This window comes from Pseudophryne corroboree, chromosome 4 (assembly GCF_028390025.1).
Source record: "Pseudophryne corroboree isolate aPseCor3 chromosome 4, aPseCor3.hap2, whole genome shotgun sequence".
Taxonomy (NCBI): Eukaryota; Metazoa; Chordata; class Amphibia; order Anura; family Myobatrachidae; genus Pseudophryne; species Pseudophryne corroboree.
Genome location: NC_086447.1, coordinates 243,532,107 through 243,553,778, shown reverse-complemented (window position 1 = coordinate 243,553,778; position 21,672 = coordinate 243,532,107). Strand labels below are relative to the sequence as shown.

Below are 21,672 nucleotides of genomic sequence, written 5' to 3'. Positions count from 1 at the left end.
GGCATTCCTAACCGCGGTTCTCAAGGCACACCAACAGTGCAGGTTTTAGTGATATCCAGGCTTGAACACAGGTGACTTAATTAGTACCTCAGTTATTTTGATTTAACCATCTGTGCTGAAGCCTAGATATAACTAAAACCTGCACTGTTGGTGTGCCTTGAGGACCGTGGTTGGGAATGCCTGTACTATGGGGTCAGTTCAATTTGCCAACAGTTGAATAGCGCCGGGAATTAGCTCCCGGCACTATTCAATACAGCGCTCTGTGACACTTAACTGCCCGGAGTTCTTCTCGCACCCCCGGGGGTGCGAGCAGAAATCCCACAAAAGTGCTGGTGCGCGGCTAGCGCGATGCTGATTCTGTTGGGAATCAGCATCACATCAGGCAGTGAATTTGGAGAATGCCTGTTCTCCCAACAAATAAACTTGCTAAGGTCTAGGAGAACAGGCATTCACCGTCTTAACAGGGAAGAGAATTGAATAGGGCCGGGAGCTAATTCCCAGCACTATTCAACTGTCGGCAAATTGAATTGACCCCTTTGTGTGGCTATACTTGGTGCTTTTGGGTGCGACAAGAATGAAAAACAATGGGCGTCTGGCACCAAACCCCCCGCCCCCCAAGATCTCAATCCGATCGAGCAAGATGTGATGGAAAGACAAGTCTGAGCCATGAAGACCCTACCTCACAACTTGCAGGTCTTTTGAAGTCCTTGCTTCGACAGATCAGAGCTATTTTGGCAGCATGAGGGGGACCTACACTATATAAAACAGGCTGCTTTAATGTTATGGCTGATAGGTAGGTAGTATGTACTTGTGTAGCTTTTATATAAAGCCAGTTGTATTTTCATTTTAGAGGTCATTTAAAAAATGGCAGCTATTTGGAAAAAAACAACATATTTTATGCATTAACATTTGGAAATATATATATTATAGCATGGAAGTCTAAAAATATGAAGCCTTTATCAAGAGACTTATTGCTTATACAGTATCCACAGCGCCTACAGGTCTTTGTTCAGAATGCACAGTATGCAGCGCAATTAGTACTGGTGTGGGAAGTACATTCAAAATGTTGTAATTATGTTTTCTTGTTATACAAAGCTTACATTGATCAAATATAACTTTTCTCGTACTGCGAAGAGTGAAGCAATTTATGGGAGTATAAGCTTAGTCACTAGCCTAAATTGGAGGATCAAGGCAATATTTTAAAAACATTGGGGTAATAGCATACATACATAGAACAGACTAAAAGGGAGTATGGCAGAAGTGGTAACATTAGAAGCTGACCCCTGTACAGTCAGAAAATAGAAAATTACACAAGTTTTGGATACAGTTCTAGCAGTACAGTGTTGAAGAGCCACTTATGCTTTGCTGTTCGGCAATGTATTTGTAAATTTGGATTTTGTAGTTTATATTTATGGGCTGCCTCTTTTGTTAGCAAATGTATTCACTATTATAGAATAACCTGTTGACCAATATATACTCCAAAATGACACCTCACACAACATTCGATTCTTTATTGCATCCCCATGTTATTGTAGGGGCCAGGGCCACCAGAAAATGGCGGCGGCTATAGCCTTTTGGCTCCGTGTGGTAAATTAACTACCGCACATGTTGGGGCTGTAGTAGTAGGAGATTAGAGTCGAAGTCAGAGGTCTTGGTACCTGTGCCGCCTACCAAAGTGCACTTCAAATGCTGCCATTTCTTGCGATATTGCGACACTACCGCACATGCGCAGTCTTTACCCCCAAACATCATACAAAACAATATTGTCAATTCCGCAAGATCATGGCAAAATGGCGCATGCGCATATTTTGGTAATCGGGCGCAATGACAATGGTACTAATGTGTACCCCAGCATCCTCTACGGACTACGAGAAAAGGATTTACCAGTAGGTAATTAAAATCCTATTTTTGCAACTTCCACTTATATCATTAAGGAACTTGTTCTGAAAAAGACTATTTTATACGTTTTACTGAATGTCTGGATAAATAATAGAGACATATAATTCATAAAATTCACATTTACTGTTGTGTACAAAGTTTTCTATTGTGCATACCACAATAGGAGGTCAGTTCAAGTGTTTTTTTGTTTTTTTCCTTTCTTTGTAAAGATCTAGAACTTATAAGCAGTCACTAAATAATTAAATGCTCTGTAACGTCAAATTCTTTACTTTTTCAACTTGGCTACTATACCATAGACTCTGCCAGAATATAGGGCCAGATGTATTAAGCCTTGAGAAGTGATAAAAAAGTGATAAGTGGAAGGTGATAACGCATCAGCCAGTCATTAGGCTGGGCCACACACAGCTGTACAGTGGGTCCTGATTGGCTGGAAGGACCCAGCACAAGGACTCCTATGCGGCCATCTACACATATGCGGCGGGGCTACAGCCGCTGGATCCAACCGGATGACAGGTCGACGGGATTTCAAGTTGAACACAAACATTTGAATGTATGTGTTCGCACAATGTGGCTGTGTTCTATTTGAAATCCCGTCGTGGCACTGGCCGGATCCTGTCTTGTGGCATCCGGCCGAACAGGATCCGCGTGAACACAAATCCCTCCTTTATGGCCAAGCGGGTCCTGCTGAATGGAACCTGCTGTACTGCCCCAGCCTTACGGGTTTGAAAAATGGCAGGAGCTGATTGACTTGTCCGTTATCACCTTCCACTTATCACTTCTTTGTCACTTCTTCAGGCTTAATACATCTGCCCCTATAATGCTCACCAAGTGGATGACCATTTTAGAGAGAGCTAATAAAACACTTTGCTTCTGATGCTTTAAAATGTATGTGTGTGGTGCTACTATTATTTGGCTTAATGGATGTAATTAATTTTAGATTAACATGATTAATTTTTACTCATTCTGCTTTCTTCAATAATTCACAGCTGGTTGTACTATACTTGGTTTAACGGTTTTATGGATGCAGTGCATTCAGTGCTCTCTGCACGAAGCTTGTTTTGCTATGTGATCTTAGCTTTGTTTTAGAATTCAGAAATGTTTAATTAGTTTCTGTGCTGCAGCAGTAGTTTAATGGTATTGTTCTCTTCCATCTCGCATGCAGCAACCTCTTTTGGAAAGTAAGCTTAAAGCATTCAGTATTGGCAAGATGAGCGCTGCAAAGAGGACCCTGAGCAAAAAGGAGCAGGAAGAGCTCAAGAAGAAGGTGAGCTGTTGGTGTAGACGTATGCCACCTTATCGCAATTACCTCCTAATAATGTTATTAGCTTTAGTGCTTATTTGTGTTTCACATAAGATCTGCTTGTATGACATGTTTCTGTTTACTATTGAAATGCTGACTGTGATTTTAGATGCGCCAGACATACCGTCTTGGCCATGTACCGCGCCACTTGACTTGTCTGTGTTGAGCATCTTATTCCCACAAATAAAGCGACTGTTAACAACAAAACTACTATGCTAGATTACACTGATCAGTTTAATGTGCGAATGAGTCTGAATCTGTATGCAAAGTGCTAGGATTCCAAGTTCCATTGACTTCATCTGTTACTTAGTTGCAGCCCTTCTTCTCTAGTACACTGCGGAAGATGTATTAAGCCTTGAGAAGTGATAAAGCCGTTACAAGTGGATGGTGATAACGCACCAGCCAACCATTACGGGTTGGAAAAATGACATTTAAGAGCTGATTGGCTGTGTTGTTGTCACCTTCCACTTATCACTACTTTATCACATCTTTATCACTTCTCCAGGCTTAATATATCTGCCCCACTGTGTAGTATTTTGCTGAATCTGCAATGTGAATAAGATGCTAAATTTGAAGGCAACTGCACTTCACCTGTCGGAGACACTATCACGCTGGGCGTCTCGCACCATACATGGTATTAAGGCTAGGTGTATGAGGACACATCTATATGGTCAGCTTTATTCAGCCTGTTCTGTCATTCTTCTAGTGATAATCCTTCAGCTTCTACATGCAATTCATGGATTGTGATCCCACTTAATATCCAGTAGTTAGGTATGATGCGGTACATTTATAAAGCTACTAAAATAGACAAGTGGTGGTTTTCCCCATAGCAACCAATCAGATTCTCTTTATTCTTTTCTAGAATGCAGAAGAAATGGTAGCTAAAATCTTATTGGTTGTTATGGGCAACACCACCACTTGTCTGTTTTCTCTTACGTCCTAGAGGATGCTGGGGTCCACATTAGTACCATTGGGTATAAATGGGTCCACTAGGAGCCACTGGCATTTTAAGAGTTTGAGAGTGTGGGCTTGCTCCTCCCTCTATGCCCCTCCTACCAGACTCTGTTTAGAAAATGTGCCCGGAGAAGCCGGTCACAGCTAGCGGAGCTATCCAGAGTTTCTCTATCGTCCTAGTGGATGCTGGGGTTCCTGAAAGGACCATGGGGAATAGCGGCTCCGCAGGAGACAGGGCACAAAAAGTAAAGCTTTTCCAGATCAGGTGGTGTGCACTGGCTCCTCCCCCTATGACCCTCCTCCAGACTCCAGTTAGATTTTTGTGCCCGGCCGAGAAGGGTGCAATCTAGGTGGCTCTCCTAAAGAGCTGCTTAGAGAAAGTTTAGCTTAGGTTTTTTATTTTACAGTGAGTCCTGCTGGCAACAGGATCACTGCAACGAGGGACTGAGGGGAGAAGAAGTGAACTCACCTGCGTGCAGGATGGATTGGCTTCTTGGCTACTGGACATTAGCTCCAGAGGGACGATCACAGGTACAGCCTGGATGGTCACCGGAGCCGCGCCGCCGGCCCCCTTGCAGATGCTGAAGTTAGAAGAGGTCCAGAATCGGCGGCTGAAGACTCTGACAGTCTTCTAAAGGTAGCGCACAGCACTGCAGCTGTGCGCCATTTTCCTCTCAGCACACTTCACACGCTGTCACTGAGGGTGCAGGGCGCTGGGGGGGGGCGCCCTGGGAGGCAAATGTAAACCTATATACTGGCTAAAAATACCTCACATATAGCCCCCAGAGGCTATATGGAGATATTTAACCCCTGCCAAACTTCACTAAAGAGCGGGAGACGAGCCCGCCGTAAAAGGGGCGGGGCCCATCTCCTCAGCACACAGCGCCATTTTTTCTCTCACAGAAAGGCTGGAGAGAAGGCTCCCAGACTCTCCCCTGCACTGCACTACAGAAACAGGGTTTAAACAGAGAGGGGGGGCACAAATTGGCGATATAAATATATATATAAAGATGCTATTAGGGAGAAACACTTATATAAGGTTGTCCCTATGTAATTATAGCGTTTTTTGGTGTGTGCTGGCAAACTCTCCCTCTGTCTCTCCAAAGGGCTAGTGGGGTCCTGTCCTCTGTCAGAGCATTCCAGGTGTGTGTGCTGTGTGTCGGTACGTGTGTGTCGACATGTATGAGGACGATGCTGGAGGAGGCGGAGAAATTGCCTGTAATGGTGATGTCACTCTCTAGGGAGTCGACACCGGAATGGATGGCTTATTTAGGGAATTACGTGAGAATGTCAACACGCTGCAAGGTCGGTTGACGACATGAGACGACCGACAAACAATTAGTAACGGTCCAGGCGTCTCAGAAACACCGTCAGGGTTTTTTTTATAAAAAACGCCCATTTACCTCAGTCGGTCGACAAGACACAGACACGGACACTGAATCCAGTGTCGACGGTGAATAAACAAACGTATTCCTCATTAGGGCCACACGTTAAGGGCAATGAAGGAGCTGTTACATATTTCTGATACTACAAGTACCACAGAAAAGGGTATTATGTGGAAGTGAAAAAACTACCTGTAGTTTTTCCTGAATCAGATAAAATAAAATGAAGTGTGTGATGATGCGTGGGTTTACCCCGATAGCAAATATTGGCGTTATACCTTTTCCCGCCAGAAGTTAGGGCGCGTTGGGAAGCACCCATTAGGGTGGATAAGGCGCTCACACACTTATCAAGTGGCGTTACCGTCTCCAAATACGGCCGCCCTCAAGGAGCCAGCTGATAGGCAGCTGGAAAAATATCCTAAAAAGTATATACACACAGACGGTGGTTATACTGCGACCAGCGATCGCCATCAGCCTGGAGATGCAGTGCTGGGTTGGCTTGGTCGAATTCCCTGACTAAAAATATTTTATTGATATAGAGCATTTAATAGGATGCATTCTATATATATGTATGCGAGATGCACAGAGGGATATTTGCACTCTGGCATAAAGATAAGTGCGTTGTCCATATCTCCCAGAAGATGTCATGGACACGACAGTGGTCAGGTGATACAGATCCCATACGGCACATGGAAGTATTGCCGTATAAAGGGAAGGAGTTATTTGGGGTCGGTCCGTCGGACCTGGGGGCCACGGCCACAGCTGGGAAATCCAACCTTTTTACCCCAAGTTACATCTCAGCAGAAAAAGACACTGTCTTTTCAGCCTCAATCCTTCCGTTCCCATGTGGGCAAGCGGGCAAAAGGCCAGTCATATCTGCCCAGACATAGAGGAAAGGGAAGTAGACTGCAGCAGGCAGCCCCTTCCCAGGAAAAGAAGCCCTCCACCAGTGGGGGGGTAGTCTCAAGAGTCTCAGCGCGCAGTGGGATCACTCGCAAGTTGACCCCTAGATCATACAAGTATTATCCCAGGGGTACAGATTGGAGAGTCGAGACATTTTTTCCTCGCAGGTTCCTGAAGCCTGCTTTACCAACGGCTCCCTCCGACAAGGAGGCAGTATTGGGAAAAAATTCACAAGCTGTATTTCCAGCAGGTGATAATCAAAGTACCCCTCCTACAACAAGGAAAAGGGTATTAGTCCTCCACACTATATTGTGGTACTGAAGCCAGACGGCTTGGTGAGACATAGTCTAAATCTGAAATCTTTGAACACTTACATAAAAAGGTTCAAATCAAGATGGAGTCACTCAGAGCAGTGATAGAGAACCGGAAAAAAGGGGACTATATGGTGTCCCTGGACATCAAGGATTACCTCCATGTCCAAATTTGCCCTTCTCAACAAGGGTACCTCTGGTTCGTGATACAGAACTGTCAATATCAGTTTCAGACGCTGCCGTTGAATTATCCACGGCACCCCGGGCCTTTACCAAGGTAATGGCCGAAAAGATGATTCTTAAAAGAAGAAAGGCATCTAAATTATCCCTTACTTGGACGATATCCTGAAAGGGACAAGTTTCCAGAGAACAGTTGGAGGTCGGAAATGATCTATCTAAAGTAGTTCTACGACAGCACGAGTGGATTCTAAATATTCCAAAAATCGCAGCTGTTTTCCGATGATACGTCTGCTGTTCCTAGGAATGATTCTGGGCATAGTCCAGAAAGAGGTATTTCTCCTGGAGGGGAAAGCCAGGGAGTTATCCGACCTAGTCAGAAACCTCCTAAATCCAGGCCAAGTATCAGTGCATCAATGCACAGGAGTCCTGGGAAAAATGGTGGCTTCTTACGAAGCGATTCCATTCGGCAGATCTCACGCAAAAACTTTTCAGGGGGATTTGCTGGACGAATGGTCCGGATCGCATTTTCAGATGCATCAGCGGATAACCCTGTCTCCAAGGACAAGGGTGTCTCTTCTGTGGGGGCTGCAGAGTGCTCATCTTCTAGAGGGCAGCACATTCAGCATTCAGGACTGTGTTCTGGTGACCACGGATGCCAGCCTGAGAGGCTGGGGAACAGTCACACAAGGAAGAAATTTCCAAGGAAGTGTGGTCAAGTCTGGAGATTTCTCTCCACATGAATATACTGGAGCTAAGGGCAATTTACGATGCTCTGAGCCTAGGAAGACCTCTGCTTCAAAGTCAACCGGTGCTGATCCAGTAGGACATCATCATGGCAGTCGCCCACGTAAACAGACGGGGCGGCACAAGAAGCAGGAGGGCAATGACAGCAAGGATTCTTCGCTGGGCGAAAGATCATGTGATAACACTGTCAGCAGTGTTCATTCCGGGAGTGGACAACTAGGAAGATTTCCTCAGCATAAATGAATTCCACCCGGAAAAGTGGGAACTTCATCTGGAAGTTTCCACATGTTTATAAACCGTTGGGAAAGACCAAAGGTGGTTATGATGGCGTCCCACATGAAGCGCCAGGTCTAGAGACCCTCAGGCAATAGCTGGGACGCTCTGGTAACACCGTGGGTGTACCAGTCGGTGTATGTGTTCCCTCCTCGGCCTTTCATACCCAGTGTATGGAGAATGATAGGAAGGAGAGGAGTAAGAACTATACTCGGGGTTCCGGTTTGGGCCAAGAAGAACTTGGTACCCGGAACTTCAAGAGATACTAGAAAGGATCTTGATTCAGCAGGAATCATGTCTGTTCCATGACTTACCGCAGCTGCGTTGACGCCAGGGCGGGTGAACGCCGGATCCTAAGGGAAAAAGGCATTCCGGAAGAGGTCATCCCTACCCTGGTCAGAGCCAGGAAGGAGGTGACCGCACAACATTATCACCGCTTAGGTGAAAATATGTTCCATGGTGTGAGGCCAGGAAGGCTCCACGGAAGAATTTCAACTAGGTTAATTCCTACATTTCCTGCAAGCAGGAGTGTATATGGGTCTCAAATTGGGGTCCATTAAGGTTCAAATTTCGACCGGTCGATTTTCTTCCAGAAAGAAATTGGCTTCAGTTCCTGAAGTCCAGAAGTTGTTAAGGGAGTACTGCATATACAACCCCTTTTTGATGTCTCCAGTGGCACTGGGCGATCTCAACGTAGTTTGGGATTCCTAAAATCACATTGTTTTAAACAACTCAAATCTGTGGATTTGATATATCTCACATGGAAAGTGACCATGCTGTTGGTCCTGGCCTCGGCCAGGCGAGTGTCAGAATTGGCGGCTTTATCTCACAAAGCCATATCTGATTGTCCATTCGGACAGAGCAAAGCTGTGGACTCGTCCCCAGTTTCTCCCTAAGGTGGTGTCAGCGTTTCACCTGAACCAGCTTATTGTGGTGCCTGCGGCTACTAGGGACTTGGAGGACTCCAAGTTGCTGGATGTTGTCAGGACCCTGAAAATATAGTTTCCAGGTCGGCTGGAGTCAGGAAATCTGACTTGCTGTTTATCCTGTATGCACCCAACAAGCTGGGTGCTCCTGCTTCTAAGCAGACTATTGCTCGTTGGATTTGTAGTACAATTCAGCTTGCACATTCTGTGGCAGGCTTGCCACAGCAAAAAATATGTAAATGCCCATTCCACAAGGAAGGTGGGCTCATCTTGGGCGGCTGCCCGAGGGGTCTCGGCATTACAACTCTGCCGAGCAGCTACGTGGTCGGGGGAGAACACGTTTGTAAAATTTTACAAATTTGATACCCTGGCAAAAGAGGACCTGGAGTTCTCTCATTCGGTGCTGCAGAGTCATCCGCACTCTCCCGCCCGTTTGGGAGCTTTGGTATAATCCCCATGGTCCTTTCAGGAACCCCAGCATCCACTAGGACGATAGAGAAAATAAGAATTTACTTACCGATAATTCTATTTCTCGGAGTCCGTAGTGGATGCTGGGCGCCCATCCCAAGTGCGGATTATTCTGCAATACTTGTACATAGTTATTGTTACAAAAATCGGGTTATTGTTGTAGGAAGCCGTCTTTCAGAGGCTCCCTTTGTTATCATACTGTTAACTGGGTTTAGATCACAAGTTGTACGGTGTGATTGGTGTGGCTGGTATGAGTCTTACCCGGGATTCAAAATCCTCCCTTATTGTGTACGCTCGTCCGGGCACAGTACCTAACTGGAGTCTGGAGGAGGGTCATAGGGGGAGGAGCCAGTGCACACCACCTGATCTGGAAAAGCTTTACTTTTTGTGCCCTGTCTCCTGCGGAGCCGCTATTCCCCATGGTCCTTTCAGGAACCCCAGCATCCACTACGGACTCCGAGAAATAGAATTATCGGTAAGTAAATTCTTATTTTCTCTATCGTCCTAGTGGATGCTGGGGTTCCTGAAAGGACCATGGGGAATAGCGGCTCCGCAGGAGACAGGGCACAAAAAGTAAAGCTTTCCGATCAGGTGGTGTGCACTGGCTCCTCCCCCTATGACCCTCCTCCAAGCCTCAGTTAGATTTTTGTGCCCGGCCGAGAAGGGTGCAATCTAGGTGGCTCTCCTAAAGAGCTGCTTAGAGAAAGTTTAGCTAGGTTTTTTATTTTACAGTGAGTCCTGCTGGCAACAGGATCACTGCAACGAGGGACTTAGGGGAGAAGAAGTGAACTCACCTGCGTGCAGGATGGATTGGCTTCTTGGCTACTGGACATCCGCTCCAGAAGGACGATCACAGGTACAGCCTGGATGGTCACCGGAGCCTCGCCGCCGGCCCCCTTGCAGATGCTGAAACATGAAGAGGTCCAGAATCGGCGGCAGAAGACTCCTCAGTCTTCTAAAGGTAGCGCACAGCACTGCAGCTGTGCGCCATTTTCCTCTCAGCACACTCACACGGCAGTCACTGAGGGTGCAGGGCGCTGGGAGGGGAGCGCCCTGGGAGGCAAATGAAAACCTATTTGGCTAAAAAATACCTCACATATAGCCTCCGGGGGCTATATGGAGATATTTAACCCCTGCCAGAATACACTAAAGAGCGGGAGACGAGCCCGCCGGAAAAGGGGCGGGGCCTATCTCCTCAGCACACAGCGCCATTTTCCTTACACAGCTCCGCTGGTCAGGACGGCTCCCAGGTCTCTCCCCTGCACTGCACTACAGAAACAGGGTAAAACAAGAGAGGGGGGGCAAAATAGTGGCAAAAATTATATTATAAAAGCAGCTATACAGGGAGCACTTATTATAAGGCTATCCCTGTCATATATAGCGCTTTTGGTGTGTGCTGGCAAACTCTCCCTCTGTCTCCCCAAAGGGCTAGTGGGGTCCTGTCTTCGTTAAGAGCATTCCCTGTGTGTCTGCTGTGTGTCGGTACGTGTGTGTCGACATGTATGAGGACGATATTGGTGTGGAGGCGGAGCAGATTGCCAAATATGGGGATGTCACCTCCTAGGGGGTCGACACCAGAATGGATGCCTTTATTTATGGAATTACGGGATAGTGTCAACACGCTAAAACAGTCGTTTGACGACATGAGACGGCCGGACAATCAGTTAGTGCCTGTCCAGGCGCCTCAAACACCGTCAGGGGCGGTAAAACGCCCTTTGCCTCAGTCGGTCGACACAGACCCAGACACAGGCACTGATTCCAGTGGCGACGGTGACGAATCAACCGTATTTTCCAGTAGGGCCACACGTTATATGATTTTGGCAATGAAGGAGGCGTTACATTTAGCTGATACTACAGGTACCACTAAACAGGGTATTATGTGGGGTGTGAAAAAACTACCTATAGTTTTTCCCGAATCAGAAGAACTAAATGATGTATGTGATGAAGCGTGGGTTGCCCCCGATAAAAAGATGCTAATTTCAAAGAAGTTATTAGCTTTATACCCTTTCCCGTCAGAGGTTAGGGCGCGCTGGGAAACACCTCCTAGGGTGGACAAGGCGCTCACACGCTTATCTAAACAAGTGGCGTTACCCTCTCCTGAGACGGCCGCACTTAAAGATCCAGCAGATAGGAGGATGGAAAATATCCAAAAAAGTATATACACACATACAGGTGTTATACTACGACCAGCTATAGCGACAGCCTGGATGTGCAGTGCTGGAGTAGCTTGGTCAGAGTCCCTGATTGAAAATATTGATACCCTGGATAGGGACAATGTTTTACTGTCTTTAGAGCAAATAAAGGATGCATTTCTTTATATGCGTGATGCACAGAGGGATATCTGCACACTGGCATCACGGGTAAGTGCTATGTCCATTTCAGCCAGAAGAAGTTTATGGACGCGACAGTGGTCAGGCGATGCGGACTCAAAACGGCATATGGAAGTTTTGCCGTATAAAGGGGAGGAGTTATTTGGAGTCGGTCTATCAGATTTGGTGGCCACGGCTACAGCCGGGAAATCCACTTTTTTACCTCAAGCTACTCCCCAACAGAAAAAGACACCGACTTTTCAACCGCAGCCCTTTCGTTCCTTTAAAAACAAGAGAGCAAAGGGATATTCATATCTGCCACGAGGCAGAGGAAAGGGGAAGAGACACCAACAGGCAGCTCCTTCCCAGGAACAGAAGCCCTCCCCCGCTTCTACAAAAGCCTCAGCATGACGCTGGGGCTTCTCAAGCGGACTCGGGGGCGGTGGGCGGTCGTCTCAAGAATTTCAGCGCGCAGTGGGCTCACTCGCAGGTAGATCCCTGGATCCTGCAGATAATATCTCAGGGGTACAGGTTGGAACTAGAGACAGATCCGCCTCGCCGTTTCCTGAAGTCTGCTTTACCAACGTCCCCCTCCGAAAGGGAGACGGTTTTGGAAGCCATTCACAAGCTGTACTCTCAGCAGGTGATAGTCAAGGTACCTCTTCTACAACAGGGAAAGGGGTATTATTCCACTCTATTTGTGGTACCGAAGCCGGACGGCTCGGTAAGACCTATTCTAAATCTGAAGTCCTTGAACCTATACATAAAGAAGTTCAAGTTCAAAATGGAGTCACTCAGAGCAGTGATAGCGAACCTGGAAGAAGGGGACTTTATGGTGTCCTTGGACATCAAGGATGCGTACCTCCACGTTCCAATTTACCCCTCACACCAGGGGGGGTACCTCAGGTTCGTTGTACAAAACTGTCACTATCAGTTTCAGACGCTGCCGTTCGGATTGTCCACGACACCTCGAGTCTTTACAAAGGTAATGGCCGAGATGATGATTCTTCTTCGAAGAAAAGGCGTATTAATTATCCCATACTTGGACGATCTCCTAATAAGGGCAAGGTCCAGAGAACAGCTAGAGAGGGGATTAGCACTGTCTCAAGAAGTGCTAAAACAGCACGGCTGGATTCTGAATATTCCAAAATCCCAGTTAATGCCGACAACTCGTCTGCTGTTCCTGGGGATGATTCTGGACACGGTTCAGAAAAAGGTTTTTCTCCCGGAGGAAAAAGCCAAGGAGTTATCCGAGCTTGTCAGGAACCTCCTAAAACCAGGAAAGGTGTCTGTACATCAATGCACAAGAGTCCTGGGAAAAATGGTGGCTTCTTACGAAGCAATTCCATTCGGCAGATTCCATGCACAAATTTTCCAGAGGGATCTGTTGGACAAATGGTCAGGGTCGCATCTTCAGATGCACCAGCGGATAACCCTGTCTCCAAGGACAAGGGTATCTCTTCTGTGGTGGTTGCAGAGTGCTCATCTATTGGAGGGCCGCAGATTCGGCATACAGGATTGGATCCTGGTGACCACGGACGCCAGCCTGAGAGGCTGGGGAGCAGTCACACAAGGAAGAAACTTCCAGGGAGTGTGGACGAGCCTGGAAACGTCTCTTCACATAAACATTCTGGAACTAAGAGCAATCTACAATGCTCTAAGCCAGGCAGAACCTCTGCTTCAAGGAAAATCGGTGTTGATCCAGTCGGACAACATCACGGCAGTCGCCCATGTAAACAGACAGGGCGGCACAAGAAGCAGGAGTGCAATGGCAGAAGCTGCAAGGATTCTTCGCTGGGCAGAGAATCATGTGATAGCACTGTCAGCAGTGTTCATCCCGGGAGTGGACAACTGGGAAGCAGACTTCCTCAGCAGACACGACCTTCACCCGGGAGAGTGGGGACTTCATCCGGAAGTCTTCCACATGCTGGTAACCCGTTGGGAAAGACCAATGGTGGACATGATGGCGTCTCGCCTCAACAAAAAACTGGACAGGTATTGCGCCAGGTCAAGAGATCCGCAGGCAATAGCTGTGGACGCGCTGGTAACGCCTTGGGTGTACCAGTCGGTGTATGTGTTTCCTCCTCTGCCTCTCATACCAAAAGTATTGAGAATTATACGGCAAAGAGGCGTAAGAACGATACTAGTGGTTCCGGATTGGCCAAGAAGGACTTGGTACCCGGAACTTCAAGAGATGATCACGGAAGATCCGTGGCCTCTACCTCTAAGGAGGGACTTGCTTCAGCAGGGTCCCTGTCTGTTTCAAGACTTACCGCGGCTGCGTTTGACGGCATGGCGGTTGAACGCCGGATCCTAAAGGAAAAAGGCATGCCGGAAGAAGTCATTCCTACTTTGATTAAAGCAAGGAAGGAAGTAACCGTGCAACACTATCACCGCATTTGGCGAAGATATGTTGCGTGGTGCGAGGATCGGAGTGCTCCGACGGAGGAATTTCAACTGGGTCGATTCCTACATTTCCTGCAATCAGGATTGTCTATGGGTCTCAAATTGGGATCTATTAAGGTTCAAATTTCGGCCCTGTCAATTTTCTTTCAAAAAGAATTGGCTTCAGTTCCTGAAGTCCAGACTTTTGTTAAGGGAGTGCTGCATATACAGCCTCCTGTGGTGCCTCCAGTGGCACCGTGGGATCTCAATGTGGTTTTGGATTTTCTAAAATCTCATTGGTTTGAACCACTAAATAAGGTGGATTTAAAATATCTCACATGGAAAGTGACCATGTTACTAGCCCTGGCTTCGGCCAGGAGAGTGTCAGAACTGGCAGCTTTATCTTACAAAAGCCCATATCTGATTTTCCATTCGGACAGGGCAGAACTGCGGACTCGTCCGCATTTTCTCCCTAAGGTGGTGTCAGCATTTCATCTGAACCAGCCTATTGTAGTGCCTGCGGCTACAAGTGACTTGGAGGACTCCAAGTTACTGGACGTTGTCAGAGCATTAAAAATATATATTGCAAGGACAGCTGGAGTCAGAAAATCTGACTCGTTGTTTATATTGTATGCACCCAACAAGATGGGTGCTCCTGCGTCTAAGCAGACGATTGCTCGTTGGATCTGTAGCACAATCCAACTTGCACATTCTGTGGCAGGCCTGCCACAGCCTAAATCTGTAAAGGCCCACTCCACAAGGAAGGTGGGCTCATCTTGGGCGGCTGCCCGAGGGGTCTCGGCATTACAACTTTGCCGAGCAGCTACGTGGTCAGGGGAGAACACGTTTGTAAAATTTTACAAATTTGATACTCTGGCTAAGGAGGACCTGGAGTTCTCTCATTCGGTGCTGCAGAGTCATCCGCACTCTCCCGCCCGTTTGGGAGCTTTGGTATAATCCCCATGGTCCTTTCAGGAACCCCAGCATCCACTAGGACGATAGAGAAAATAAGAATTTACTTACCGATAATTCTATTTCTCGGAGTCCGTAGTGGATGCTGGGCGCCCATCCCAAGTGCGGATTATCTGCAATAATTGTACATAGTTATTGTTAACTAATTCGGGTTATTGTTTAGGAAGCCATCTTTCGGAGGCTCCTCTGTTATCATACTGTTAACTGGGTTTGATCACAAGTTGTACGGTGTGATTGGTGTGGCTGGTATGAGTCTTACCCGGGATTCAAAATTCCTCCCTTATTGTGTACGCTCGTCCGGGCACAGTACCTAACTGAGGCTTGGAGGAGGGTCATAGGGGGAGGAGCCAGTGCACACCACCTGATCGGAAAGCTTTACTTTTTGTGCCCTGTCTCCTGCGGAGCCGCTATTCCCCATGGTCCTTTCAGGAACCCCAGCATCCACTACGGACTCCGAGAAATAGAATTATCGGTAAGTAAATTCTTATTTTTTCCTTTAGTAAATGTTATTTCTCTGACGTCCTAGTGGATGCTGGGGACTCCGTAAGGACCATGGGGAATAGCGGCTCCGCAGGAGACTGGGCACAAAAGTAAAGCTTTAGAACTACCTGGTGTGCACTGGCTCCTCCCCCCATGACCCTCCTCCAAGCCTCAGTTAGATTTTTGTGCCCGAACGAGAAGGGTGCACACTAGGTGGCTCTCCTGAGCTGCTTAGTGAAAAGTTTAGTTTTAGGTTTTTTATGTTCAGTGAGACCTGCTGGCAACAGGCTCACTGCATCGAGGGACTAAGGGGAGAAGAAGCGAACTCACCTGCGTGCAGAGTGGATTGGGCTTCCAGAGGGACCGATCACAGGCCCAGCCATGGATAGGTCCCAGAGCCGCGCCGCCGGCCCCCTTACAGAGCCAGAAGACAGAAGAGGTCCGGAAAATCGGCGGCAGAAGACGTCCTGTCTTCAACAAGGTAGCGCACAGCACTGCAGCTGTGCGCCATTGCTCTCAGCACACTTCACACTCCGGTCACTGAGGGTGCAGGGCGCTGGGGGGGGGGCGCCCTGAGACGCAATAAAAACACCTTGGATGGCAAAAAATGCATCACATATAGCTCCTGGGCTATATGGATGAATTTAACCCCTGCCAGAATACACAGAAAAACGGGAGATAAGGCCGCCGAGAAGGGGGCGGAGCCTATCTCCTCAGCACACTGGCGCCATTTTCCCTCACAGCTCCGTTGGAGGGAAGCTCCCTGGCTCTCCCCTGCAGTCACTACACTACAGAAAGGGTTAAAAAAGAGAGGGGGGCACTAATTACGCGCAGTATTAAAAATACAGCAGCTATAAGGGGAAAAACACTTATATAAGGTTATCCCTGTATATATATATATATATATAGCGCTCTGGTGTGTGCTGGCAAACTCTCCCTCTGTCTCCCCAAAGGGCTAGTGGGGTCCTGTCCTCTATCAGAGCATTCCCTGTGTGTGTGCTGTGTGTCGGTACGTTTGTGTCGACATGTATGAGGAGAAAAATGATGTGGAGACGGAGCAGATTGCCTGTAATAGTGATGTCACCCCCTAGGGGGTCGACACCTGAGTGGATGAACTGTTGGAAGGAATTACGTGACAGTGTCAGCTCTGTATAAAAGACAGTGGTTGACATGAGACAGCCGGCTACTCAGCTTGTGCCCGTCCAGACGTCTCATAGGCCGTCAGGGGCTCTAAAGCGCCCGTTACCTCAGATGGCAGATATAGACGCCGACACGGATACTGACTCCAGTGTCGACGGTGAAGAGACAAATGTGACTTCCAGTAGGGCCACACGTTACATGATTGAGGCAATGAAAAATGTTTTACACATTTCTGATAATACGAGTACCACCAAAAAGGGGTATTATGTTCGGTGAGGAAAAACTACCTGTAGTTTTCCTGAATCTGAGAAATTAAATGAGGTGTGTGATGATGCGTGGGTTTCCCCCGATAACAACTGATAATTTCTAAAATGTTATTGGCATTATATCCTTTCCCGCCAGAGGTTAGGGTGCGTTGGGAAACACCCCCTAGGGTGGATAAAGCGCTCACACGCTTGTAAGAACAAGGGCTCTACCCTCTCCTGAGATGGCCGCCCTTAAGGATCCTGCTGATAGAAAGCAGGAGGGTATCCTAAAATGTATTTACACACATACTGGTGTTATACTGCGACCAGCAATCGCCTCAGCCTGGATGTGCAGTGCTGGGTTGGCGTGGTCGGATTCCCTGACTGAAAATATTGATACCCTAGATAGGGACAGTATATTATTGCCTATAGAGCATTTAAAAGATGCATTTCTATATATGCGTGATGCACAGCGGAATATTTGCCGACTGGCATCAAGTCTAAGTGCGTTGTCCATTTCTGCCAGTAGAGGGTTATGGACACGACAGTGGTCAGGTGATGCGGATTCCAAACGGCATTTGGAAGTATTGCCTTATTAAGGGGAGGAGTTATTTGGGGTCGGTCTTTCAGACCTGGTGGCCACGGCAACAGCTGGGAAATCCACGTTTGTACCCCAGGTCGCCTCTCAACATAAGAAGACGCCGTATTATCAGGCGCAGTCTTTTCGTGGGCAAGCTGGCAAAAGGTTCCTCATTTCTGCCCCGTGACAGAGGGAGAGGAAAAAGGCTGCAGAAATCAGCCAGTTCCCAGGAACAGAAGCCCTCTCCCGCCTCTGCCAAGCCCTCAGTATGACGCTGGGGCTTTACAAGCAGAAACAGGCACGGTGGGGGCCCGTCTCAATGAATTTCAGCGCGCAGTGGGCTCACTCGCAAGTAGACCCCTGGATCCTTCAGGTGATATCTCAGGGGTACAAATTGGAATTCGAGACGTCTCCCCCTCGCCGTTTCCTAAAGTCTGCTTTACCGATGTCTCCTTCTGACAGGGAGGCAGTTTTGGAAGCCATTCACAAGCTGTATTCCCAGCAGGTGATAATCAAGGTACCCCTCCTGCAACAGGGAACGGGGTATTATTCCACACTGTTGTGGTACCGAAGCCGGACGGCTCGGTGAGACCGATTCGAAATCTAAAATCTTGAACACTTACATACGGAGGTTCAAATTCAAGATTGAGTCACTCAGAGCAGTGATTGCGAACCTGGAAGAAGGGGACTACATGATGTCTCGGGACATCAAGGATGCTTACCTTCATGTCCCAATTTACCCTTCTCACCAAGGGTACCTCAGGTTTATGGTACAGAACTGTCACTATCAGTTTCAGACGCTGCCGTGTGGATGGTCCACGGCACCCCGGGTCTTTACCAAGGTAATGGCCGAAATGATGATACTCCTTCGAAGGAAAGGAATTTTAGTTATCCCTTACTTGGACGATTCCCTGATAAGGGTAAGATCCAGGGAACAGTTGGAGGTCGGTGTAGCACTATCTCAGGTAGTGTTGCGGCAGCACGATTGGATTCTCAATATTCCAAAATCGCAGCTGATTCCGAAGACTCGTCGTCTGTTCCTAGGGATGATCCTGGACACAGTCCAGAAAAAGGTGTTTCTCCCGGAGGAGAAAGTCAGGGAGTTATCCGAGCTAGTCGGGAACCTCCTATAACCGAGCCAAGTCTCAGTACATCAATGAAAGGGTTCTGGGAAAAATGGTGGCTTCCTACGAAGCAATCCCATTCGGCAGATTCCACGCAAGAACTTTCCAGTGGGACCTGCTGGACAAATGGTCCGGGTCGCATCTTCAGATGCATCAGCGGATAACCCTGTCACCAAGCACAAGGGTGTCTCTCCTGTGGTGGTTGCAGAGTGCTCATCTTCTAGAGGGCCGCAGATTCGACATTCAGGACTGGGTCCTGGTGACCACGGATGCCAGCCTGCGAGGATGGGGAGCAGTCACACAGGGAAGGAATTTCCAGAGCTTATGGTCAAGCCTGGAGACATCACTTCACATAAATATCCTGAAGCTAAGGGCCATTTACAATGCTCTAAGCTCAGCAAGACCTCTGCTTCAAGGTCACCCGGAGTTGATCCATTCGGACAACATCACGGCAGTCACCCACGTAAACAGACAGGGTGACACAAGAAGCAGGAGGGCAATGGCAGAAGCTGCAAGGATTCTTCGCTGGGCGGAAAATCATGTGATAGCACTGTCAGCAAGTGGGGACTTCACCCAGAAGTCTTCCACATGTTTATAAAACTCGACAAGTATTGCGCCGGGTCAAGGGACCCTCCGGCAATAGCTGTAGACGCTCTGGTAACACAGTGGGTGTACCAGTCAGTGTATGTGTTCCCTCCTCTGCCTCTCATACCCAAGGTACTGAGAATTATAAGATGGAGAGGAGTAAGCACTATATTCGGGCTCCAGATTGGCCAAGAAGGACTTGGTAACCGGAACTTCAAGAGATGCTCACGGAGGATCCGTGGCCTCTACCTCTAAGAAGGGACCTGCTCCAGCAAGGACCCTGTCTGTTCCAAGACTTACCGCGACTGCGTTGGACGGCATGGCGGTTGAACGCCGGATCCTGAAGGAGAAAGGCATTCCGGATGAAGTCATTCCTATCCTGATCAAAGCCAGGAAAGATATAACCGCAAAACATTATCACCGCATTTGGCGAAAATATGTTGCGTGGTGCGAGGCCAGTAAGGCCCCGACGGAGGAATTTTCAACTAGGTCGATTCCTACATTTCCTGCAAACATGAGTGTCTATGGGCCTGAAATGGGGGTCCATTAAGGTTTAAATTTCGGCCCTGTCAATTTTCTTCCAAAAAGAACTAGCTTCAGTCTCTGAAGTTCAGACGTTTGTAAAAGGGGTACTGTATATACAGCCTCCTTTTGTACCTCCAGTGGCACCTTGGGATCTAAATGTAGTTTTTGGGTTCCAAAAGTCACATTGGTTTGAACCACTTAAATATGTGGAGTTAAAATATCTCACATGGAAAGTGGTCATGCTGTTGGCCCTGGCCTGGGCCAGGTGCGTGTCAGAATTGGCGGCTTTATCCTGTAAAAGCCCTCATCTGATTTTCCATTCGGACAGGGCGGAATTGAGGACTTGTCCTCAGTTTCTCCCTAAGGTGGTTTTCAGCGTTTCACCTGAATCAACCTATTGTGGTGCCTGCGGCTACTAGGGACTTGGAGGACTCCAAGTTGCTAGACGTTGTCAGGGCCCTGGAAATATAGGTTTCCAGGACGGCTGGAGTCAGAAAATCTGACTCGTTGTTTATTCTGTATGCACCCAACAAGCTGGGTGCTCCTGCTTCTAAGCAGACTATTGCTTGTTGGATTTGTAGTACAATTCAGCTTGCACATTCTGTGGCAGGCCTGCCACAGACAAAATCTGTAAAAGCCCATTCCACAAGGAAGGTGGGCTCATCTTGGGCGGCTGCCCGAGGGGTCTCGGCTTTACAACTTTGCCGAGCAGCTACTTGCTCAGGAGCAAATACGTTTGTAAAATTCTACAAATTTGATACCCTGGCTGAGGAGGACCTGGAGTTCTCTCATTTGGTGCTGCAGAGTCATCTGCGCACTCCCGCCCGTTTGGGAGCTTTGGTATAATCCCCATGGTCCTTACGGAGTCCCCAGCATCCACTAGGACGTCAGAGAAAATAAGAATTTACTTACCGATAATTCTATTTCTCGTAGTCCGTAGTGGATGCTGGGCGCCCATCCCAAGTGCGGATTGTCTGCAATACTGGTACATAGTTATTGTTACCAAAAAAATCGGGTTATTGCTGTAGTGAGCCATCTTTTCTAGAGGCTCCTCTGTTATCATGCTGTTAACTGGGTTTAGATCACAAGTTATATGGTGTGGCTGGTATGAGTCTTACCCGGGATTCAAAATCCTTCCTTATTGTGTACGCTCGTCCGGGCACAGTATCCTAACTGAGGCTTGGAGGAGGGTCATGGGGGGAGGAGCCAGTGCACACCAGGTAGTTCTAAAGCTTTACTTTTGTGCCCAGTCTCCTGCGGAGCCGCTATTCCCCATGGTCCTTACGGAGTCCCCAGCATCCACTACGGACTACGAGAAATAGAATTATCGGTAAGTAAATTCTTATTTCTCTGACGTCCTAAGTGGATGCTGGGGACTCCGTCAGGACCATGGGGATTAGCGGCTCCGCAGGAGACAGGGCACAAAAGTAAAAGCTTTAGGATCAGGTGGTGTGCACTGGCTCCTCCCCCTATGACCCTCCTCCAAGCCTCAGTTAGATTTTTGTGCCCGGCCGAGAAGGGTGCAATCTAGGTGGCTCTCCTAAAGAGCTGCTTAGAGTAAAAGTTTTGTTAGGTTTTTTATTTTCAGTGAGTCCTGCTGGCAACAGGCTCACTGCTACGAGGGACTTAGGGGAGAAGAAGTGAACTCACCTGCGTGCAGGATGGATTGGCTTCTTAGGCTACTGGACACCATTAGCTCCAGAGGGATCGAACACAGGCCCAGCCAAGGAGTCCGGTCCCAGAGCTGCGCCGCCGACCCCCTTGCAGATGCCGAAGAGTGAAGAGGTCCAGAAACCGGCGGCAGAAGACTTTTCAGTCTTCATGAGGTAGCGCACAGCACTGCAGCTGTGCGCCATTGTTGTCAGCACACTTCACACCAGCGGTCACTGAGAGTGCAGGGCGCTGGGGGGAGCGCCCTGGGCAGCAATGAAATACCTATACTGGCTAAAAGATACATCACATATAGCCCCTGGGGCTATATGGATGT

The 21,672-nt window shown here is 48.0% G+C and overlaps 1 protein-coding gene across 8 annotated transcripts in view; it reads left to right on the top strand.

Moving 5' to 3' along the window:
• U2SURP (U2 snRNP associated SURP domain containing) overlaps positions 1-21,672 on the top strand; it is a 337,154-nt gene that overhangs the window by 22,433 nt on the left and 293,049 nt on the right. For all 8 annotated transcript variants that reach the window (XM_063915979.1, XM_063915980.1, XM_063915981.1 and 5 more), the window contains one exon: positions 3,062-3,163. In XM_063915979.1, the coding sequence (XP_063772049.1) occupies positions 3,062-3,163 (102 nt within the window). The remainder of the gene's footprint in view (positions 1-3,061; positions 3,164-21,672) is intronic.